The sequence below is a fragment of the Grosmannia clavigera genome, assembly GCF_000143105.1.
Source record: "Grosmannia clavigera kw1407 unplaced genomic scaffold GCSC_156, whole genome shotgun sequence".
NCBI lineage: Eukaryota > Fungi > Ascomycota > Sordariomycetes > Ophiostomatales > Ophiostomataceae > Leptographium > Leptographium clavigerum.
In genome coordinates, this window is record NW_014040784.1 from 728622 (window position 1) to 749640 (window position 21019).

The 21019-nt window shown below is 56.4% G+C and overlaps 8 protein-coding genes across 8 annotated transcripts; 4 read left to right on the forward strand and 4 right to left on the reverse strand.

The window, feature by feature from the left end:
* Nucleotides 1-113: 113 nt before the first annotated feature.
* CMQ_2265 (tam domain protein) lies at nucleotides 114-1559 on the reverse strand (the record flags this gene model as incomplete). The annotated part of the gene is made up of 9 exons (XM_014316223.1): nucleotides 114-144; nucleotides 195-614; nucleotides 663-838; nucleotides 895-932; nucleotides 980-1106; nucleotides 1165-1187; nucleotides 1245-1333; nucleotides 1381-1415; nucleotides 1506-1559. The coding sequence occupies 9 exons, from the start codon at nucleotides 1557-1559 to the stop codon at nucleotides 114-116; spliced, it is 993 nt and encodes a 330-aa protein (XP_014171698.1).
* An 819-nt stretch (nucleotides 1560-2378) lies between these two features.
* On the reverse strand, nucleotides 2379-4378 carry CMQ_2288 (hexose transporter; the record flags this gene model as incomplete). The annotated part of the gene is made up of 6 exons (XM_014316246.1): nucleotides 2379-2553; nucleotides 2634-3053; nucleotides 3115-3149; nucleotides 3220-3522; nucleotides 3581-4008; nucleotides 4150-4378. 6 exons carry the CDS (start codon nucleotides 4376-4378, stop codon nucleotides 2379-2381), a joined length of 1590 nt encoding a protein of 529 aa, XP_014171721.1.
* A 596-nt stretch (nucleotides 4379-4974) lies between these two features.
* Nucleotides 4975-6761, forward strand: CMQ_2435 (c6 zinc finger domain containing protein; the record flags this gene model as incomplete). The annotated part of the gene is made up of 3 exons (XM_014316393.1): nucleotides 4975-5139; nucleotides 5233-5333; nucleotides 5399-6761. 3 exons carry the CDS (start codon nucleotides 4975-4977, stop codon nucleotides 6759-6761), a joined length of 1629 nt encoding a protein of 542 aa, XP_014171868.1.
* A 470-nt stretch (nucleotides 6762-7231) lies between these two features.
* CMQ_2441 (beta-galactosidase) lies at nucleotides 7232-8986 on the forward strand (the record flags this gene model as incomplete). Its single annotated transcript, XM_014316399.1, has 1 exon — nucleotides 7232-8986. One exon carries the CDS (start codon nucleotides 7232-7234, stop codon nucleotides 8984-8986), a length of 1755 nt encoding a protein of 584 aa, XP_014171874.1.
* Nucleotides 8987-9841: 855 nt separating this feature from the next.
* On the reverse strand, nucleotides 9842-12394 carry CMQ_2122 (heterokaryon incompatibility protein; the record flags this gene model as incomplete). Its single annotated transcript, XM_014316080.1, has 3 exons — nucleotides 9842-9882; nucleotides 9989-10525; nucleotides 10639-12394. The coding sequence occupies 3 exons, from the start codon at nucleotides 12392-12394 to the stop codon at nucleotides 9842-9844; spliced, it is 2334 nt and encodes a 777-aa protein (XP_014171555.1).
* A 549-nt stretch (nucleotides 12395-12943) lies between these two features.
* Nucleotides 12944-15040, forward strand: CMQ_2119 (ankyrin repeat protein; the record flags this gene model as incomplete). The annotated part of the gene is made up of 8 exons (XM_014316077.1): nucleotides 12944-13017; nucleotides 13315-13655; nucleotides 13754-13771; nucleotides 13853-13970; nucleotides 14044-14291; nucleotides 14380-14662; nucleotides 14729-14917; nucleotides 15004-15040. 8 exons carry the CDS (start codon nucleotides 12944-12946, stop codon nucleotides 15038-15040), a joined length of 1308 nt encoding a protein of 435 aa, XP_014171552.1.
* Nucleotides 15041-15377: 337 nt separating this feature from the next.
* CMQ_2236 (non-hemolytic phospholipase c) lies at nucleotides 15378-17759 on the reverse strand (the record flags this gene model as incomplete). The annotated part of the gene is made up of 9 exons (XM_014316194.1): nucleotides 15378-15968; nucleotides 16025-16134; nucleotides 16202-16297; nucleotides 16360-16470; nucleotides 16533-16931; nucleotides 16997-17120; nucleotides 17174-17438; nucleotides 17490-17575; nucleotides 17637-17759. 9 exons carry the CDS (start codon nucleotides 17757-17759, stop codon nucleotides 15378-15380), a joined length of 1905 nt encoding a protein of 634 aa, XP_014171669.1.
* Nucleotides 17760-18656: 897 nt separating this feature from the next.
* CMQ_2212 (iron transport multicopper oxidase fet3) lies at nucleotides 18657-20917 on the forward strand (the record flags this gene model as incomplete). Its single annotated transcript, XM_014316170.1, has 7 exons — nucleotides 18657-19074; nucleotides 19123-19236; nucleotides 19304-19409; nucleotides 19463-19807; nucleotides 19862-20059; nucleotides 20124-20526; nucleotides 20585-20917. 7 exons carry the CDS (start codon nucleotides 18657-18659, stop codon nucleotides 20915-20917), a joined length of 1917 nt encoding a protein of 638 aa, XP_014171645.1.
* Between the last annotated feature and the right edge of the window lie 102 nt (nucleotides 20918-21019).

Consider the following 21019-nt stretch of genomic DNA (forward strand, 5'->3'; position numbering starts at 1 on the left):
GCCTCTCTTTCAGCCCTCCCTGAATACTGAGTACAACGATCTTCGCCTAACAAACTACGGCTGACTACTTCTACTTGGAAGGGAACGTCAACCCCTAAGAGAGCACGTCGATCTCACTCCGGCTTCTGTCCGTAGACGACGTGGCTGCGGGTGTTAGTATTCAGAAAAGCAGCTCGGCAGCGCGCCCTACTCACAATGGCAGGATCGGGTGGACGTTGGGGTTGTGCAGCGTCTGGCGCACGCTGGCGGCCATCTGCCGGACCTCGTCGACGGTCATACCAAGCACGCCCGTCGACAGCCGCAACGACAGGCCCTCGAGTCCCTGGTTGAGCTGCATGTAGTTGTGCAGGCCGACCTGCTTAAGCCGCGCGTCCTGTGGCCACGGTCCGATCGGCAGCTTGTAGCGCTCGTGCACCACGTTGACAAATCCGGCCGCGCGCACCCAGCTGTTCAGCCGGTGGCCCGGACACGGCTCGCGGCCCAGCTTGTTTGCCGCCACTCCCAATTGGCTGACCCAGACCATCATCGGGTCGTCCTCCCGCAGCGAGCCGTCCTCGGAAAAGTATGTGAGGTCAAAGTCCTGGAACTCGGCCCAACCGCCCGGCTCAAGGTTGCTGCGGCCTGTTAGCCTTGCACAGGCCTCAATCGTTCTGTCCGCTCACTCGTAGACCTGGCCCACCAGCCGTGGCCAGTTGCCGATGCTCGACGCCAGATACCGGCTGAAGATGTAGGTGAATGGAGTTGAATAGGCCCAGTCGCTTTCGACGTCGTCGACCTCGAACCGCACGTTGGGTGGTATGAAAGCCGGCATATTCGCGCTGAGATCAGTGCCCAGGATCTGTGCTGTTAGATCTTTTTTAATCCTTTTTTTTGGTCTCTCCCTCCCCATCTTACCGTTGCGTCGGGCAATGCATCCGCCATATCGATCGCCCCTGTTTCCGTCAACAAGCGCCTGTCAACGAGATCGGGCCCTCCTTACAGACACCGCTGCCCGTGCCCACGTCCAGGATCCGTTGCGCCTTGGACGTATCGATCGGCGCCCGGTACAGCCCTCCGATGGCCATTGTGACCACTGTGTGCATAATCAGGAGCCGGTCCATCTCCATCTGTGCGACAGTCAGAAGTGTGCTACGGAATCGCTCGCCTGCCATCCTCCACGCTTACCTGGTCGTTCGGCCGGATGTATTCTGTGTTGGTCACGGTCAGCCTGCCGGTCTCGACACCACAGCGACGACTGCACTTACTGCTTCCTTGGCGGAATGCGTGGTAGCGACGGCCAAACTCCATTGGATAGTCGGCTGCGCTGGACGCGATCGACGTCGAGTAGGACGCCCTGTGCCGGTTAGCAAAGGTGGAATGGCAGGGCCAGCAGGCACGTACGTAGAGTCGTCAGCGTTGAACTCATCGCTGACCAGCTGTCAAACGGAGCAGACAATGCAAGTCAGCAAGCACATCGACACATGGTAGTCCACGAAGACGCAAGGAGGCCCCGGTCGGGGTCATACCACTTCCCCAGCCTCGATCGTGTCGTCAGCCGGCGCTTCTTTCCTGTATGTCATGATTGGCATGTTTGTCCGGAAAATGAATGGTTGTGGTGAAGCCAAGGCAGGTCAGCGATGAGCAGTTACAGGACAGCCCCGGTCAAGTATATGAATGGAACATGCTTCTCCGCCATGTCCATCTATTCCCGGCTCGGAAGGAGGACGCATAGATGATCGATTGCATCTGGTGTGCACCTGTTCTATTCCGTACTCCGTGGTAGTATGTCCATGGACCGTCGTCTTCACTGTACCATGTATCAGCCACGAGACGGAAAAACTAGCTGCGTGATGTGCATGCGAACGGGCGGTGGCCATTTCGGGTTCGCCTTGCATGCCGGCTGCCTTCCCATTGGCGGTCGGACACGAGAAAGCGGCACCTTGTCGCCGGCCACAGCCCATAATTAACCCTGCGGCAAGGGGTACGCCTAGCTCGGCCGTTTCAGGCCGCGCATTGAAATGCGACGCTGCTGCCATCCTCCGTTGCCTGCGGCCACCAGATGCCTAAACTGGGAGCGCGCATGTGACGAGCTCCTGTGCCTCCGGAGCTGATATGTGATATAAAAGGCTGTCTGGACATCTGGCCTTTGGTTGTCATTTCCCACGAGCGTCTCATGTTGCCCGCGCAATACAGGTCACTTCCGTTAAGCCATCCAGGTCGAACCACCGGCTGACAAAATGCCCTTCTCATTTATGCTACCATGTTCGGATCACTGACCTCTTTCGGCGCACACGTTCTACAGATAACGACTGCTGCAGTCCACGCCCCCAAGCATGCCAACGCATCTGCTGTCCGGCAGCCTGATCCGCTCCCCGGTGAGTGGGAGCTCCTCTCGTGGCCTACTCATGGCCCTCCTGCTTGGTGGCCCCGGTCCTGCTCACCTGCTGATGCGACTCCACCAGTGCAGCCGCAGTGGCCGAGTCCTTGCCGTCGAACAGCACGGCAATCTCTTCGAGCGTGGGGCCCTTGGTCTCGACGAAGAAGAAGAAGATGATAAGGCACTCCACCACCAGGCTGTTCCCGAAATCTGTTGTCAGCAAGGTACATAGTACAGGCATTCATCTTCGGCTGTGTCGATCTCGGCGCCTGCTTACACGGCAATGTAGAAAAAGTACCACTTCCACGCCAGGGTATCCAACCCGACTGGGTTGACGTATAGGTTGAAGATGCCGCTCAGACACGTAAAGCAGAAGCACAGCATCAGTCCCTTGGCCCGGATGTTGTAGGGCAGAATTTCGACCGTGTAGGAGACGGTCAGGCCCGGCCAGGCAGCACCGGCCACACCGTAGAAGAGGAAGATCATGGCCAGCACGGCACTGCCGGTTGCGGCCGATCCCGTCTTGGCGTAGATGGCGCTGCAGGCGGTCCAGATGCTGAAAGTGATCAGCATGCCAACGCCGGAAAACAAAAAAAGCACCCGGCGGCCAACGCGGTCGACAATAAAGGCCGCTCCCAGCGACACGATGAAGCACCAGATGGTGAGGCCGCCGTTGATCTCCGACTGGGTTATAGAGCTGCAGCAGGGTCAGTCTGGTTGGGGCATGGTCAAAGGTCTTGAGCGTGGCAGATACGCACTCTGTGAAGCCAATTGTTTTCAGGACCGACGAGAGCTGCAAAGAGACGAGGATCAGTACGTGAACGCGGACGGCGACTGTGCAATTGAAGGAGAGGAAAGCCCACATAGTACGACACCAGTCCATTTCCGCTGCACTGTGAAAAGATGGCCGTGGCGATGATCAGCAGACACCGCTTGCGGTTTCCCCGGGTGCGGACGAGCTCGAACCAGCCGTTGCGCGAAGCGACCTCCTGCTCCGCTTGCAGCGTGCTCTTGATCTCGGCAAACTCCCACTGCACAAACGCGTCTTCGATGCCGTTGCCGTGGTACTTGACCAGTAGTGCTCTGGCCTCGTCGTACCTGCCCTTGCTGATGAGCCAGCGTGGAGACTCGGGCAGCAGCCAGAGAAGCAGCAGCTGGATGCCAGGCTGTGCGTGTTAGAAAGGAGAACCACCAGGAAGCCCCGAGCCCTGATGGGGAACACACCATGAGACACTGTAGTCCCGTCGGCAGCCGCCACTCCTTATTGCCCGAAAGGTTCCGGAGCGTGCCAAAGCTGATCCACGCGGCAAGGATGGCACCGAGGTACCACAGCGTGTTGTAGATTGTTGTCACCCGGCCACGGTGCCGCGGGTGGGCCACCTCGGTGATCAGCAGCGGGCAGGCGCCGTTGTTTAAGTTGGCGCCCATGCCGATGATGAAGCGGCCGGTCAGGTACATGGCGTTGGGGTTGTGGGCCGGTGGAAACGTTTGTAGCAAACCGCCGAGGATGACGAACAGACAGCCGACCGCAATGGCTGACCGACGGCCCAGGATGTCGGCAACGTAGGGGGCGAAGAATAGGATGAAGAGGCCACCGAAGCCGGGGATGGCGCCGAAAATGCCTAAGCGGCTGCTCCTAGGATGATGGAAGACTGTTTTGGTTAGCATTTGTCTCCTCGCTTCGCTCGGCTTTTTCTTCTCTTTCTTCTCTCCTTTCTTTTTTTTCTCCTCGCTTCGCTCGGTTTTTCTCTTCTCTCTTTGCCCCCCTCCTCTCCCCTCTCCTTTAGACTCACATTCCTGCCAGGAGTCCATCGTTTGCAACCCGTTCAACAGGCTCGAATCGTAGCCTAGCGTGGTCGACCCCAAAAACAAAATGATCATCTTGAGGTAGAGCTCGCGCAGCTTTGTCTGCATGTACCACGGCAGAGGCGAGCCCTCAATGCGGGCGTGCACTGTGTCGTGAGGGGCTTCGTCGCCCACGTCGACGCTGGTGGCTGAAGAGAGGACGGCTTCCTTGGCCATGGCTGGATGCTGGATGTGCAGATATTGTGTTGGTGGGGAGCAGGCGATTGTCTCGTCGATTCGGCCGCGTCAGAGCGTCGGTATATACGGCGAGCGAGCAGCGCCGCGAGCAAGCCTTCCCATGGTCGTGAGCCGCATGAAGAGGTCGCAGCTGCGATGTCGTATTGGATAGTTCAAGGATGGAAGCCAATATTCGGGCAAGCTGCATGCTGATTCACCATGGGGTGGACCGATCTTCGGGGAGGGAGTGGACGTATTGGAGAAGGAAGAGGGGGACGGCACGGTGCCTTGGCAAACAGGTGATGCATGTGAATGGGCGGATGTTTGCCCCAGGCTGCAGGCCGTCTTTGGCATATAGTAGCAGGCCTAGAACGAGCGCTGTGGAGACACGGGTGAGAATGCGGCTGATTGGTTGCAGTAGTCCGCTCGGAATTGAGCAAACGAGCTCGACGCCCACAACTTTCTTCAGTTTCCATCCGGGGAAGTCGAAAAAAAGGCCGCTGGAGCCAAGACAGAGCCCACCTGCTCCGTATTCCCCAGAGAAGAGGTCTCGCCATTATATCCGAGTTTTCTGCGCAGGAGTGGGCACGCTACCAATGGAGACGGGTACAAGACAGACGTCGACGGCGGCAGATGAGCAGCAGACGCCGTCGTCGACCGATTCGAGGATGGCGTTGAGCCCTGGCTCACCGGGCATGCGTGATTCTCCGCAGCCACGCAACCAAAGGGCATGTGATTCGTGTCGGTCGAGAAAGGTCAAGGTAAGAAGGCCTTGTGCACTTCAGTTTGTGGTTTCGATATGTTGCAAATCGTGCCTTAGTCCGACACGCTGACCAGGCAACTCGTACGAGCAGTGCCGCTTCAGCGATGGAGCCACGGTGTGCTTTGTGTGCGCCAGCCTCGAGATTCCCTGCACGTTTGACAGGCCGAGGAGGAAGCGCGGCCCCCCGAACAAGTAAGTCCGTAAGCCCTGCCGTGCTTTCGTCTCGGCACTCGAGCTCACCGGTGGCCGGCGGCCAGACATGCGGAGGCAATCCGCAGCGCGATGGCGTCTCAAAACGCCAGTTCAGGCGAGCAGAGCTCACCGTCCGAGCTGCGCACAGTGGTGCTCGCCGAGCGACCGGCCTCTTCGTCGGCCAGCAGCAGTGGCCCCTGGCTGGACAAGTTTGCGCCGATGGCGACGATCGACCAGCTGCTGGATGAGTGGTTCCAGCACATCTACCCGGTGTCGCCGCTGCTGCACCGGCAGCGGTTTATGCACCGCTTACGCCGTGGCGATGCTGACAGCGACCGGTTCTTCTGTGGGCTCGTCATCAGCGTGTGCGGCGCGACGGTGTCGACGCTGCGGCGGTCGAGCGCCCAGCCAGTGACGATCCAAGACTGCGTCGCGTTTGTGCACCGCCACGGGCTGCTGCGGCGGGATCTGTTGGAGCCGGAATACCGGCTGGACTGGTGCATCGCCATGTACAACCTGGGCAGTGCGTATGCGTCGACGGCGGCTATAGACGACGCGGCGGCCTACCACATGGGCTGCGAGGCCGTGGCGGGTGTGCGATTCCTGGCTTTCTACCGGCTCGATGAGATGATTATGCTGGAGCAGCAGCAGCTTAAGCGGCTCTTTCTGCTACTGCTGGCGTGGTCCTGCTCGGCCGACCTCTTTGGTCGGGTGTCGCTGCCCATGTTCCTGTGTGATGAGCCTTTCCAAAAGCTGGTGCCGCTGGCACTGTCGGACGAGCAGCTGGACCCTGACATGGCTGGTGTGGCGCCATTGTGTGCCGATAATCCGCGGTGGCACGGCGACCGGGTGTCGTATGTTCCCGGCCTGTTGGCCCTCAGTGAGCTCTTCCTGGTGTGGCGCGACGCACAGCGACGGCGGCCAGTGCCGGTGGGCGAGCGAGAGGCACAGTTGAAGCAGCATCTGGCTGCCATCGAGAAGATTATTAGTCAGCTGCCGGTAGAATTGCAATGGCGCAGCGGGTTGCCACGGCCGGCACACGTGACCGCGGGCCACGATGTGCAGGTGGCCAACATTTTTGTGACTCGCCTGCATCTGCGGTCGAACCTGCTGCAGACGTTTGGCGTGGTGGATGGGCTCGAGTACGGCCTTATTATGGATAGCATGCTCGAGATCCTCGACCACATGCCCAACATCGTCTTTGAATCCAACGGCAGCAGCATTGTGCCCAAGATCCGCGATGTCGGCGCTGCTTACCTTCAGCATCTGCAGGTCTGCCAAAACAGCAGCACGGACGCCTGCCCTGGCGATGTTGTGGCAAGCGAAAAGTTCAACCGGCTGCTGCTTAAGCTCAAAGACCTCGACCTCTGGCCCGGCATGACGCTGCCGTCAAATACACCCAGGCCGGCCGGCGGCAGCGTTGCCTGAGTTCTCGCGCAGCAGGAGGGTGGGTAGACGGGCGGTGATTGATTCGTATCGTATTAAAGGAGGGATCGTCGACTAGTGAGAATGAAACGAAGATGGTTGAATTGGAAATGAAGGCAAAGAAACGATTGTACGAGAGATTATGTCAAACACGGCAAGATACTACATAGACTGTCAAATTGGGTGGGACGGCAGGAGCGACGCAAGAACTTACTGAATTGGGATCCAATCTTGCGCATCCGAGGTTTCTCCTAGCTTCTCCAACCTTCTCCACCCGCATCCCGTTGGAAGGTTGGGCAATGGTCGATATCAGCAACGGCTCCGGACACAGCCGGTGTCATAGCGAGCATGGGACAAATGAGATAGTGTGATGGAGTGTGTGTGTGTGGTCTGTCTGGACGTTTTGCCTTTTGCACGAGTTCCGGCGCCTTTCCTCGAGCATAATACCCAAACGCCTATACGCAAACATCACGATGGCTATGCACAACGAAACAGCAGCAGCAGCAGCAGCAGCAGCAGTAGCAACGACGCGGCAGCCGGCCGACCGTCCACGACTGCACCGGACAGCCGATGGGGCCACGCAGCTGCTGGTGCACGGACGGCCGTACCTGATGCGGGCTGGTGAGCTGCACAACTCCTCGCTAAGCTCGCCGGCCTATATGGCGGACGTGTGGCCGACGATGCAATCCCAGGCCATCAACACGCTGTTGGGCGCGGTGGCCTGGGAAGACATCGAGCCAACCGAGGGCTGCTTCGACTTTGGCCGTCTCGACGCCATCCTGGCCGATGCCCGAGCCCACGAGATGCATCTGGTGCTTCTGTGGTTCGGCACCTACAAGAACGCCGTGTCGACCTATGTGCCGGCCTGGGTCAAGCGGGATGTCCGGCGGTTTCCGCGCGTGCATGTCAACGATGAGGACGGGCGCCATCGCACTCTCGAGATGGTCTCGCCGCTGAGCGAAGCCGCTGTCGAGGCTGACAGCCGCGCGTTTGCCGCGCTGATGCGCCATCTCGCTGCCGTCGACACCGCTCACAGCACCGTGCTCATGGTTCAGGTCGAGAACGAGACCGGACTGCTGGGCGACTCGCGCGACCGCTCGCCCGTCGCTGAAGCCGCTTTTGCCCAGCCGGTGCCGCCGCCACTGCTCCAACACCTCCTCGTTGCCAAGACGGCCGGCACGCTCCATCCACGCTTCACGGAGCGCTTTCCCGACATCGAAACTACGGCTGCTGCTAGCAACCCCTCCTGGCACGACGTCTTTGGCCCCGGCACCCGTGCCGACGAGGCCTTTATGGCCTATCACGTGTCCCGGTTCGTCGGCCGCGTCGCCGCTGCCGGAAAGGCCCTCTACCCCATCCCGCTCTACACCAACACCTGGCTCAACTTTGACGACCCGACCGTGCTCGACCTGCACAGCCTCCCCGTCGTCGTCGGTGGTGGCGCCCTGCCGGGCATCTATCCATCTGGCGGCCCCTGCCCTCATATGCTCGACATCTGGCGTCACAGCGCGTCCGCTCTCGACTTCATCGCCCCCGACCTTTATTTTCACGACTACGAGACCGTCTGCCGCGACTATACTGCCCAGGCGAACCCGCTCTTCATCCCGGAGCAGCGTCGCGACCCCTACGGAGCCCGCCGCGTCTGGCTGGCCCTCGCCACGTACGGCGCCCTCGGCACCGCCCCCTTTGGCATCGATACGGGCGCCGAGACCATCGGCCGAGAATACCGTCTCCTGGCCCAGACCGAGGCCTTTCTGCTTGCTGCCGCGCCTCAGGATCGCATGGGCTTTTTCTTTGACGAGCCGGACGACAGCAGCAGCAAGAGCGATACCAAGCAATGGACCCGTGTCTTTGGCGATTTCGAGCTCATTGTCGAGCAATGCTTCGTCTTCGGAAAGCCCGGCCCTGGTGCCGGTATGGTCATCCACCGCGGACATGACCGCTTTCTTCTTGTCGGTCGCGGCTTTCATGTGCGATTCCGTAGCGTCCGACCAGAGGCCACCTTTTGTGGCATCCTCCGGGCCGAAGAGAAGGAGGTCGGACCCGATGGACAGCTGCACACTCTTCGCGTACTTAACGGCGACGAGACTCGCAGCGGCGAGTTTGTCATGATGCCTAACGATGACCCCGACTACGGCGGCTTCCCCATCGCCGTCACTATTCCCGCCCGCACCTGCATTGCTGAGGTGGAGGCGTACTGGGTGCAGGAGGAGGTGGAAGATCTGTGATTGTCTGGATACGTAGGTGGCTGTGATATGGTTTGATGTACCCCAGGACTCAGCTGTCACGATTCATTAGTTTAAGCTTCCATGTTAAACAATACACATTTTATACATCACTTGATACGCAAGGGCACATCCTCTTCCCTTCTGCTGCCTTCCGAGGTGACTCATAGAATCAGCAGGTGGATCGCCGACCCGTCATCCAAATTTCTCTGGGTCGAAGGCCCTGCTTCGGTGCATGCAGAGAGACGGCTGTCGCTCACGGCAGTACGGATCTACGAGTCGGCCTTGCAAGCTCGTCGGCAGGAGCCATGCGTCTACTTCATTTCGACACCCACGCCTACGGAAATGAACCTTCTTCGTCTGATGCGGCTGAAGCCGCTGCTGCTCTGTCCACAATGGTGCCAGCGATATCACGCCAAGAAAATACTTTGATCTCTCTGCTCTTGCTAGCCAACGAACGCATCTGCTACCCCAGGAGCTTACGACTAATCAGGCATAGGACATATCTGCTGCTGATGTTTTTGAGCGCCTGTACAGCAACATATACGACAGCAGCACGAACGTCTTAGTGCGTGCGTCTACAGCACGCAAGTTGAACGAATCTTTGCTGGCCCACATCCTGTCGAATGGACCAGACCAGAATGGGAGGGGCGTGCACGATTATGCAGTGTGATGAAAGAATACATGTACTGTGTGGCGCATGGGGCTATTTAGTACGTGTTTTGATGCACGTCGGCATACCTCGGAAGTACCTAACTACAACAATACATTCACGCTCACTGGGCACCCATAATTTAACACATCCCACCTATACTCATTGTCATCCTCGACAAGCTCTAGCTGGCCGATTGTCCGACGTCAGAACCACACATCAAGCGCCTCATCACCCTCCTCAGCAACTGCAGCGCCCGGGTTCAAGGCCGGCTGGGAAGCCAAATTACAGAGCCAATAAGCGCCCAGTGCCTGTACTCTTCCCGTGTCTACATAACAACAACCCATTTATACCTCCATTTAGGCCTCTCCACATCTCCGCCTCGGGGGTAGTATATATAGCCGACTCCGACCCTGCAAGAGACGCTTTCGCCCGGCCTCTTGGCCAATCCGAAAAAAGGGCCATGCGGTCAGGCGGTTTTGTGATGGTGTCGCCGGCGACAATAGCGACAAGCTCGTCAACAGTCTGCTGGCTTCCGCCGCTGCGTGTCGCACCACTGTCATACCTAAACTGGCCGTGGTGGCAAGGAGAAGCAGCACCGTCTCTGACGAGGTCAAGCGCACAAGCGTGCCGCAGGGTTTCATCCGGTCGTATCCAGAATTGATCTCCGGGCAGATAGGCGGCCGAGAAACCGAGCTGGCCCGGCTGTAGATTCTTGGAGGCTTGCTCAGAATCGCAGGCCGGCAGCATGTTCATGTCGATGGCCATCCAGGCCGCGACGTAGTTGCTGGCATACGGCGATGCGGAACTAGGCCAGCCGTATGTGAAATGCGTGCCTGCACCCGAGCCTGAGCTTGTTTTTGCCGACGGGGGCGTTGCTCCAAAAAGCCCTGCGCGGTCAGCTTATGCCTGGTCAAGTCATATCTGTCGTTATCTCAGCTAAGCCCACTGCACTTACCACGACCACGATGGCAGCGTCATCGGCTTTCCATCTCGGTGTAACAGGTTCGTCTGCTCCCGCGCGCCGTCGCCGGGGAACCAGAGGAGCGCCGATCAAAGAAGCGCGAGAGAGGCAGTCCTTGAGAGTCGCATGCGTCCAGGTCCATGGCAGAGCTGCTGCCGACCTGCTCTGGTGGAAGCTTGAAGCGATTCAGCACGCCCTTGAAAGCGTTCAGCACGTCTTCTGGGTATGATAAGCCCCGCCGGCTGTAGTCCTGCACCGCTCTCTGGTACTCCTGCAGTCCGACCGAGGCCGGTGCCGATGTCGGTGCCGATTCCGACGTCGATGCCAAGAGTCGGCTGACGTCGCCGAGATACCGGTGAGGGGTTGGGTCGGGATCCATTCTCAGCTTGCCGGTCCACCAGGCGGGCCCGGTGCGGATGGTGACCTTGGCAGCCCGGGAAACAACCCCGATGCCGCCCCAGTCATAGCCTTCGCGCCTCTGCCATGCCCTGCAGCTGAAGAAGACCTCGGAATCGGTAAAGTACATACACCGCCGTGACAGCGCCTGCTCCTGGAAGGTCCACCCCCGCGTGCTCCACTTCGATTTCCGCACGAGCTCCGGCAGCGACGGTAGCACCGGGCAGAGGGCCAGCTCCGTGCCCGGACTACTGTCGTCCACGTCCACGATCATGCGCGTCGGCTGCAGCGGGATGCTGGAGCGAGGACGGCTGACGCCCGGGAGGCCTGTGTTGACGTCTGCCGCTCCTGTCGCCATCACCAGGGTCACGACAGCCTCGTCATACACGTCGTCCATGCGCCCGATCAGGTGATGCTTCTCGTCACTGCAATCCTGCAGGATGCACAGCGAGTCCACCCACAGATACTTGATCCCTACGGCCCTCGTCACCACCATAGCGTCGCGGACGGTCTGCGGGATTCTGCCGGTGTCCCAGCTGCTGAGCCTCTGCTCGGACAGACCACCGACCTCTTCCAAGCTGCAGCGGTTCCGTTTCAGTAGAAGGGCGATCGGGATTTCCTTGCCGTCACCAGGCCTCAGCAAGGTCGGCCCGTCCCCCCAAACATACGGCAAGGTGGTGTACCGGCAAGGTTCCTTCTTGTATACAAGACACTCTGCCTCGATGTCCATCAGCCGGAAGGGGTGGTCAGGCGTTAGAAGGTTTGTGGCAGATTGGTGGCTTTCCCTCGCCTTGGGAGTCTCATTGTACGCCTGACACTCCTCTATCCAGCTTTTGACCAAGTCCGTGTCCACCATGTCCTCCACTTGACGACGCCGCGCGTAGCGGCATAGAGGAAATTTGGTGTTGTCCCCCTCCTCGTCTCCCTCCTCTTCTTCTTCCTCTTCCCCTCCCTCTACCGGCACCCTCTCGAACTCTCCTACGAGAAAGCGGCGAGAGACGTTATCAACCTCGCGGATTACCGGTCGGCTCAGACGAACCAATCCCTCTTCCGACTTCGCCAGCGGCAGCAATGGCAGCAACAGCTGCCTGTCCACAGCCAACAACAGACGTGGTTGCGGGTGCTTGGCCCACCACGGACGGCTCGCGACCGTGCCGACGACCGTCAGGGCGCTGCGGCTCTGCGCATACAGCCTGCAGGCAGTGGGAGAGGAGGCGTATAGGCTCTTTGAGCCATTCTCCCCCAAGATGCTACAGACGGCCTCAGAGATGAGCCGGCAGAATGGACAGCTTTGGTCCCGAAACATATACAGCTCGCCGAGGTAGCGCTCGTTGATTTCGGCCGAGAAGAAGGCGCCGAGGTCAATGCTCTCGCATGCCGGGCAGAGTTTGCGAGCCATGAACAGAAGACAGATAGAAATACGAACTCAGGTTCATTCTAGAAATGGATGCTGAGGCTCAAAATACGAGTTTAAAGCAAGCCTAATACTGACAAATGATATAGACACTGCAAATCAGACGATAATGAGTGACCATCCTCTTTTTGAATATTATGACGAATACATAGCAGATACGAAAAATTAACGGCCAATGGAAGAGGGGAAAAAGTGCCGATGGTGGAAAGCAAAATGAGGCGGACGTGTCGGCACACATTATGGTGTGACATAGTATGCATGTAAGAATCCGTCGGACTTTCTTATCGAACGGTTCGAGGAAAGAGAGGTGTAGTCAACGGCGCCTTATGTGAAAAGTACATGTACAGATAACCAAGCCCCCTCCTGGTCCCGAGCGCGGTACCGATCGCATACAACCATGTGCAATTCTCTGCAGAGGTATAGAATTTGGTTTTCTTGTTACCTAGCCTCATGTACTTTTACAAAGACGGTTTTTCCACACAGGAAGTTGCACCCGAGACTTGGCCGGTCCAGACTGCATACATTAGAACGGCCATGTCGGTTGTGTTTGTTTCCGAACAGGGTGGCAATGCTCGCACAAACCTTCGCTCGTTATTCCGCATAGTGTTGTGTTCATATACTCCCTCGCCTTACAGCGTGGTAGGCAGGATTATATACGACTAACCTTTATCTAAACACAGTCTTCACACGGGATCTGCCCTTGGGCTCGGGCAGGAAGAATCCATTTTATGTATAAGGATCATTATCGCCCAGGCTGGCGATTTCTGGTCGTTTTGAGCACCGAGAGGCTTGGAGAAGACCAAGATCTAGTGTCATATCCCCTGCCCATATATTTAGGTCTTCGATTCAAGCAGTCAGACCACGGCTCCAGGCCGCTTAGTCTGCGCTGCCACATAAAAATCCAGTCCCAGCGTGCCCCTCCCAACTCCCCCGGGGGACTTCATCGGCCGCCTGGCAAGCACCAAGAACGTTCCCGCCCGCCAGGTTGTTACCCCCTACATCGCCTACGAGACCGAACTGCGGCACAAGTTCGCCGAGGGACAAAATATTCCGCAAAATGCCAACATGATACCCATCTACGACGGCCATGAGAATCTCGTAAAGTTTTGCCATCACGGCCGCAATATATTGGACAAGACCAAGTATATCATGCCGCTGCCGCAGTCGCTGACGGGAAATCACGGCGATCCGGCAATCACACTGAGCCTCGCTGACTACCGGAAGAATTTTCGCGCTTTTACTCACGGTGAGCGGTGAAATCCTCTAAGCGGCTACAGAGACTCGTCTTTGTTTCCATAACCAAGCTGATAATGAATTCCACCCTTTGATTTCTGCTCATTTCAGGTCTCTTCCACGACATGGGTAAGTTCGATGAGTCTTTGTACTGCAGATGATAATTGCACTCGTCAAAAATCGCTGACAAGATGTTCAACTTCACTACAGATTGGGGAAACATGGTCGTCGCAGGCTCTTCTGCCCTTCTGCCTCTACTACCGTATCGGGAAAAGCCGAGCCGGCCCAGGGTGCCGACAGGAAGTAACCCGCTCGAGGAGTACTCTTAGTCAGCATTGCCTTCTTCATCTCTCCAAGTCTGGTTCTTTCTCTCTCATAGTATCTCCTCTCCTCCCCAGAAGCACTGCTCGGTACAGCGACATCGACATATTCCTCTACGGCATAAACGAAAAAGAGGCCATCAACAAGATCATAAATATCAACGAGATAATCCTCAGAATATATCAGTCCCCCAGCGAGATCCTCACTGGGTTCGACGTCGACTGCGCCTGTGTCGCCTACGACGGAAATCAAGTGTTAACAAATCCTCGAGGTATCACGGCCATTGTGACGCGCACGAACGGGATTGGTATCACCCGACGGAGTCCATGTAAGTGTCCATCTCGTTTCACCCCCTTCTCTCTTCTCTCTTCTTTTAGCGCTTCACTCTGATACATTTCACCCCCTCGCCTCCTCAGCTTATGAAAATCGCCTCTGGAAATACAGACATCAAAACTTTGACGTTTACTGGGAAGATCTCGACCGAAGACGAGTCCGCATCAAATTTCCCGATGACGGCCCCCAACGTGGTCTTGCACGGCTGCTCATGTTTGAGAAAAGGGCCGCCAAGGGCCTCCAGACCCACTACATAATTCAGAGGCACGTCGGCCGTGTCGACGACAACGGCGATCCCTCGCAGGCGGATGCCAGCGGATACATGCGGCAGGAGCTGCCAATGGGGGAGAGATTTACATCTCAGAGGTGCGGTGTAGAAGAGAAGAGAACTGACAACTGAAAGTCAAGTTTCTGATAAAGCCATATTTCCAGCGTCCACAACTATGTCGTCAAGCACTCAAAAGAGCCCTACTATTTCGGAAACATCTCCCAAGTCTGCACCGTCGGTAACAAATCAGGATCGCACAAGAACCCGAAGCTGATCGGCAAGATCCCTTTTATTAAAGACAACCCAGGGCGCCAGATGATCGGTAGCTTCTATCCTTTGACAGCCAACGACTGGTAGGATGGACCAAAGTTCATATAAGACTTCTCGTATCTACGCATGTGCCTTTTACAGATGCTAACCTTTCTCTGTTTTTCTACAGGACAGCACACGCGTACAGGGCGCGGAAGCACAAGTGAATGCTAAGTGAAAGGGAGGAGTAGCAGAGTAAACAACAACAATGCCCAACTGCCTAAGACTCAAAGATAATTCGAGGCCTTGGGCGAGCTGCTCGTCCGTCTTATGTTGGAAGTTTATGAACAGGGCTCCCAGATCAAGTAGGCCTCTCTAAACGAAGGCTGATGTGAAAAACTACGTAGGCCTGGTAAGTAGCCCTAGTCCGAAATATAGAACTTGACAGCTGAAAGGCCAATTAAATATGAAGGAGTAGATAATTTGCATTTAATGTAGGACTAATGCATCATCCTTGATGGCAACTGCACTTCGCAATAGTCCTGCCCGCATAATGCCGACTTCTCAATTATGGTAGGTGACACTGTACGCGTTGTAGCCGGTGGGCGTAGAGTCAAACGACAGCTTGCCATTGGCGTTGATGTTGAGATACTTTCCGCTCTCCTCCTGCAGCCGGTACAAGCTGTTGCCCATGTACGTGATGTTGTACGTCTCCGCGGCGCTCTCGAGCTTCGAGAGAGCGCTTTGCTGCGAGATGTAGTAGCCATTGGCTGCGCTGGTGATGTAAAAGCTGGTGCCCTCGGTCTCCAGAGCGTGCAGGACCCAGCGCTGTTGGATATCCTCGTGCTTGGCCGAGGCTTTTGTGGCGGTGAGCGCCTTGCTGCTGCCGTTGGTTGAGAGAGCGTAGCCGTTCGATTCAAAGACGAGGTAGCGGCCCTCGGTCAGGTAGCCGCGAACACCCTTGTAGCCGTCCTCAAAGTAGAGCGCCTCTTCTTCGGTCTGGTTGCCGTACGGATACGGGGCGTAGTACTTGCTGCCGGAACAGGACGTGCCGAAATGCGCGCTGCAGTAGCCCTTGTACAGGCCGATGTGGTTGCCGGAGGAGTCCTGGATGGGCGTCTGGGGAATCGGGAGTTTCGGGATGCTGAAGTCGGGCTGTTTTGCATGTCAGAAACAGCGTTGTACTCGCCGGAGCAAGATGCGGAACTCACGTTTTTGAAATCAAAAGCGTTTACGAGGTCGGACTCGTGCTCACGGCGCCAGTCGGACATCTGGGCCTCGGCCGTAATGTTGTCGTAGCCACGAGCAGCAAGGTACTTCTCTGCACACGGGTCAGAAGTCAATGTCATTGTCATTATTGTCAAGAGAAAGACGGGTCATGGCCTTACCGAGGAAGAGAAGAATCGAAGCGTGGTCGCCACGCTCGGTGAACACGTGACCACCGCGAGTATAAGGCGAGATCATGATCAGGGGGACGCGAACACCTGGTGGATGTCATGTCAGCATGATTCAACGTCTGCTGGACTGGGAGCCGGACGGGACATACCAGGACCAGACCAGGTGTACCCGAGCTCTCCGTAGGGGTCCTCGAACCACTCGCCAGCAGTGCCGTTGGGTGGGATCACCGGCATGACGGCATCGCCCCAGCCACCAGCCTCTGCACAGTCGTCAGAAGCTTATCACTTATCACGCAACGGGAGGACTGGACATTCTGCTCACCGTCCCAGTTCAGCAGAATGACGGTCTCGTTGTAGTTGGCGCCGTGGATCGAGGCGTTGACGATCTCGTTGATCCACCAGGCTCCATCCTGCGGCGTGAAGGGCGGGTGCTCCTGCAGATTGCCGGGGGGAAAGCACCAGCTGACCTCGGGCAGAGTTCCGTTCGCGGCAGCCTTCTTGAACGCGTCCAGGCTGTTGTCTCCGTCAAAGGCGAGGCCGCGCTGGTAGAGGCTCGAGTTCTTCTCCGCCTTCTGGAAGGCCTCAAAGTAAAATAGACCGTTGTTCGTGGCCCAGTTGTACGACTGCTGGTACGATCGCCAGTCGACGCCGGCCTCGTCGAGGTACTGGGCAAAGGCAGGCCACTGCAGAGGAAGGCAGTCGAGGTCGGTGTCCACGCAACCTAGAATATATCAGCTGCTATCCACCGAATGGAAACTAGCTCCTTAGAATTCCTCTTCCGCTTACCGTTGCTCTGATTGTCGTCAAGAATCACACCTCCCGAGCCGAGCGGCGTCTTGCCACCGGGAACGTTGATCGTGCCGGACTGCCAGTACCAACGGTTGGGGTCCGTGTTGGTCATGACGGCCGCCTGTGTGTATTAGTCAGCCATCCTCGGGACGATGCTCTTTTTGGTAGCCTCACATGATACATGTCGGCCAGAGTGTAGGACTCGGCCAGGGAAAAGTGGTAAGCAATGTCCTGGCGCTTAAAGTAGCCCCAGGACTGCGGGTCGTCGATGACAGCCCACTGGTCGTTGGCACCCGAGTTCATCGCATGATGCGTGGGGATCCAGTTGTTGGCACCGGAGCAGAGGCACTGGCTCTTGTTGTAGCTCTCCTCGGTGTTCTCGTAGTTAAGCCAGTACGGCAGGAGATAGTCCGCTTCTGTCGTCAGGTTGTCCACCGGCCTTGACCGTTAGCAAGGAGAAGAGAAAGAAAGGCGTTTTTGGGCCACGTACTGGTACCAGACCGACTTGTTCGTGTTCGGGCTCACCTGGACGTTGGGATCGGCAAAGCCACGAACACCGGCCATCGTACCAAAGTACTGTTTTTTAGGGTCAGCAGGCACCATGGCCGCTGTAGCCAAGACGAATGGCGGCACTCACATGCTGCAGCGAGCGATTCTCCATCATGATCATGATGACATGCTTGATGTCTGCCAGCGACGATGCCGCGTTGACACTGCCGGCCGCGAGGGCCAGCAGAGCTGTGAGCGTGAACCTGGACATTGCTGCAATGCGATGTTTGAGATCGGTGAGAGTTTTACAGCCGACAATCAGGACGGGCCAACATCCCGGGGACCTGGTTATATACCCATTCTTCGCGTCTCCTTTCTCCTCCCAGGATCCTCCTGGGATCGGCTCGTATACATGGGATGAGAGTGGAGCCCTGTCCGCGTCCGGACAGTTTCTTCTGCAGATGTTGTTCTGCAGGCAGACTTAGTTTGCTGCTTGCAGCGCACACGTGTCAACTGTGCTCCAAAACTGTTTGTCTGAGTCGGAAGACAGACCCGGGATCACGCTTTGCATACGGCCCTGCAGGCCTATCAGACGGAGAATGCACATAATTGCATGACTGCTCCTTGCCACGATGCCAGGATTGAGGCCACCGGAAGAGCGGGACAAACTAGAGTCCTCGAAGGATTATTGCTGCGCCGAAACGAGAGCGCATTCGTCGTTTAGCGGCATCGCTTGCGAAATACCTCGGCGATCGTCACCTCGCGACACCGCCGCTAAAAGCTCAGCTGCTAACTTTCATCACTCGGTGAACGGCCACGTCCCGATTTGGATCAATAGCGAGACAGCCTTTGGTACACGTGCCTGTGCCATGCTTCTGCCGCTGTCGGCTGTCCAATAAGCTTGTCGGGATTAATCGTTAACTTGCAAAGCTAGTTGTTTAAAACCGGCGTTGTCATGGACTTGTGCTATTACCGTCTCGTCCATCTCAACGTCGTAATCGGCCTGCATTAGTGCTGCTTGGGCCAATATTCCTTCTAGCCATCCGTGAGACCGACAGCAACCAGGTTAGGTTAACCGAGTATGTCCTGCTGAAAGCTCCGAAAGAAAAGTATTCTTGCTAGTTGCCATACTTCCCTTCCTTCTCCTCCCCCGCCCCCAACAGCGAATATGGAGGGGAACACACCGTCTGTAGCTCTGTCCGAGCAAGCTGCGCCGCTTCTTGGAGTTGAACAAACTGAGGATGTTTCCTACAATGGGTGGCAGGAAGAAGAATTACAAGATGGGGAGCCCCTCGTCCACAAGCGCGCCAGGTGGCGATGGAGCCTCTATGTCCCAGTTTTGACCATCTTGGCGGCTCTGGCCGTCACCTCCACTCTTTTTGTCCTTATCACATACTCTCCGGTTGTGCTGCGGGTGCCAGAAGCAACATCATCGGCTCCAGCGACATCAGACAGAGCTATCAAGCTCGTGCTTCATCCGGAGGATCATGTTTCACGCGAAGCCAAGGCCACCCGCTTGTCGTGGAACATCACCATGGCTCGGCTAGCTCCAGATGGTGTTCAGAGAGACGTTATTCTTGTCAATGGTGAGAACTATATTCTTAATACAAGAGCGGCCATTCTGACTCTTACAGGCCAATTCCCTGGTCCTACGGTCGAAGCTCGATCCGGCGACACTCTTGTGATTGAGGTTTTCAACTCTATAGATGAGAGTCTGACCCTGCACTGGCATGGCCTTCATATGAAAGGTTGGCCTTCTTCTTGTTTTAGTTGCTCTGGTCTTCTTGTCTGGCTCACTCTCTTGTCTCTGGTTAGGGGCAAATCATATGGATGGTCCCGACGGGTTCAATCAGTGTCCTATTCCCCCGGGAGGAAAGTTTGTCTATGAGATTCCAACGGACAGCCAGTCGGGAACATTTTGGTAAGAGCCGAATCTGAGAATTACGTCGTTTTCTGTCTTCTAAACTGCTATAGGTACCATGCGCATTCGGAACTACAGCGAGCCGATGGATTGTATGGAGGTTTCATCATACACAATCCCTACAAGGCAGAAGCGTCGACATATCAGTACGACCAGGAACTTCTGTTCTTGATCGGCGACTGGTATCATTTCGTCGGCAAGGAAATTTTTGCTGTTTTCAAGGATCCGACCAGCAACGGCGACGAGCCTTGCCCCAGCTCTTTTCTCATCAACGGTCGCGGCTACTTTGATTGCTCCAACGTTGTTCCTGCAGCACCGGTGAACTGCTCCGAGACGCAGATGCCATCTATCGTCCTTGACAAGAAGCTTCGTTACAGATTTAGGCTCATCAATGTTGGGTATGTACAATCTTTCGCTTGTCATTGTCTGATTGGTTGGCGCTGATCCCCCAGCTCTCTGAGTGGTATATCGACAACGGTATCAGATGGGACAATGAAAGCAATCCAGATAGATGGCGGCCTTCCTGTGGTCTCGCACGAAGCCAACTCGATAGGCGTTCTCTACCCGGCACAAAGAGTGGACTTCATCTTGTCGTGGCCCGAATCTGCTGCGCAGACGGACACGGAGCTTATGATCACCGTGGACGACGAGTACGTGCACAGATTTGATGGCCACTGGGGGCTATTTACAGAAAGAGACTAACGAAAACTAAAGGTACTACGTTCTCAGCATGTTAGATCCCCCGTCTCGATCAGTCCAGATCTCGCCAGCCTCTTCCACGGGTCGTCCCTCTGAGGAGGTTCCTTCATACGAGAACTCGCCCAGCATCGTCCAATTTGATCTCCGGGAAGCTCATGGGCCCGTGTTGACTTCATCGTTGCCGGACCCGGATAATCTCTACATGATCTACTCGGTGGTAGAGATTTTGTCCCACAACAAATATATCCCAAAGGGCTACATCAACCACACAAGCTGGATCCCACAAAAAAAGCCACTGCTTAGCACAGTTCGAAGTGAGTGGGACAACCACCAGCTTGTTCCCTGGACTGGAAGCAAGCCCGTATGGGTGGAGTTGACGATCAACAACATCGACACCCAAGGCCACTCATTCCATCTTGTAAGCCAGGCCTTGGCGACTTTGGGAGTTGCACAATGTGCTAACAAGCAATTCCTAGCACGGCTTCGACTTCTATGTTATCGCCTCCTATGAAGGACTGGGCGGTTGGGATTATTATAATCCCTTTACACCCTGGACGCTTCCCCGCGGAGGACCTTTCAATGTCGTAGACCCCCTTCAGAGAGATACGATATACGTACCCCCATATGGTTATGCTGTCCTCAGATTCTTGGCAGACAATGAAGGGATATGGCTTCTGCACTGCCACATCTTATGGCACGCAGCCAGTGGCATGACCATGGCATTCCAGGTTCTCGGTGACGAGATTGGTCTCAGCCAAAGTAGTGCAGGACTCGCCGCCAAAGAGTATTGCGAGGCGAGCAGTATATGACTATAGGACGATAATTTAAATATGTTTTCACAAGCAACACCATTTGCCGCAAAAGCTGAAGGATGATTCTAACGTGGTGCTATTGCGTGTTAGTAATCGAAC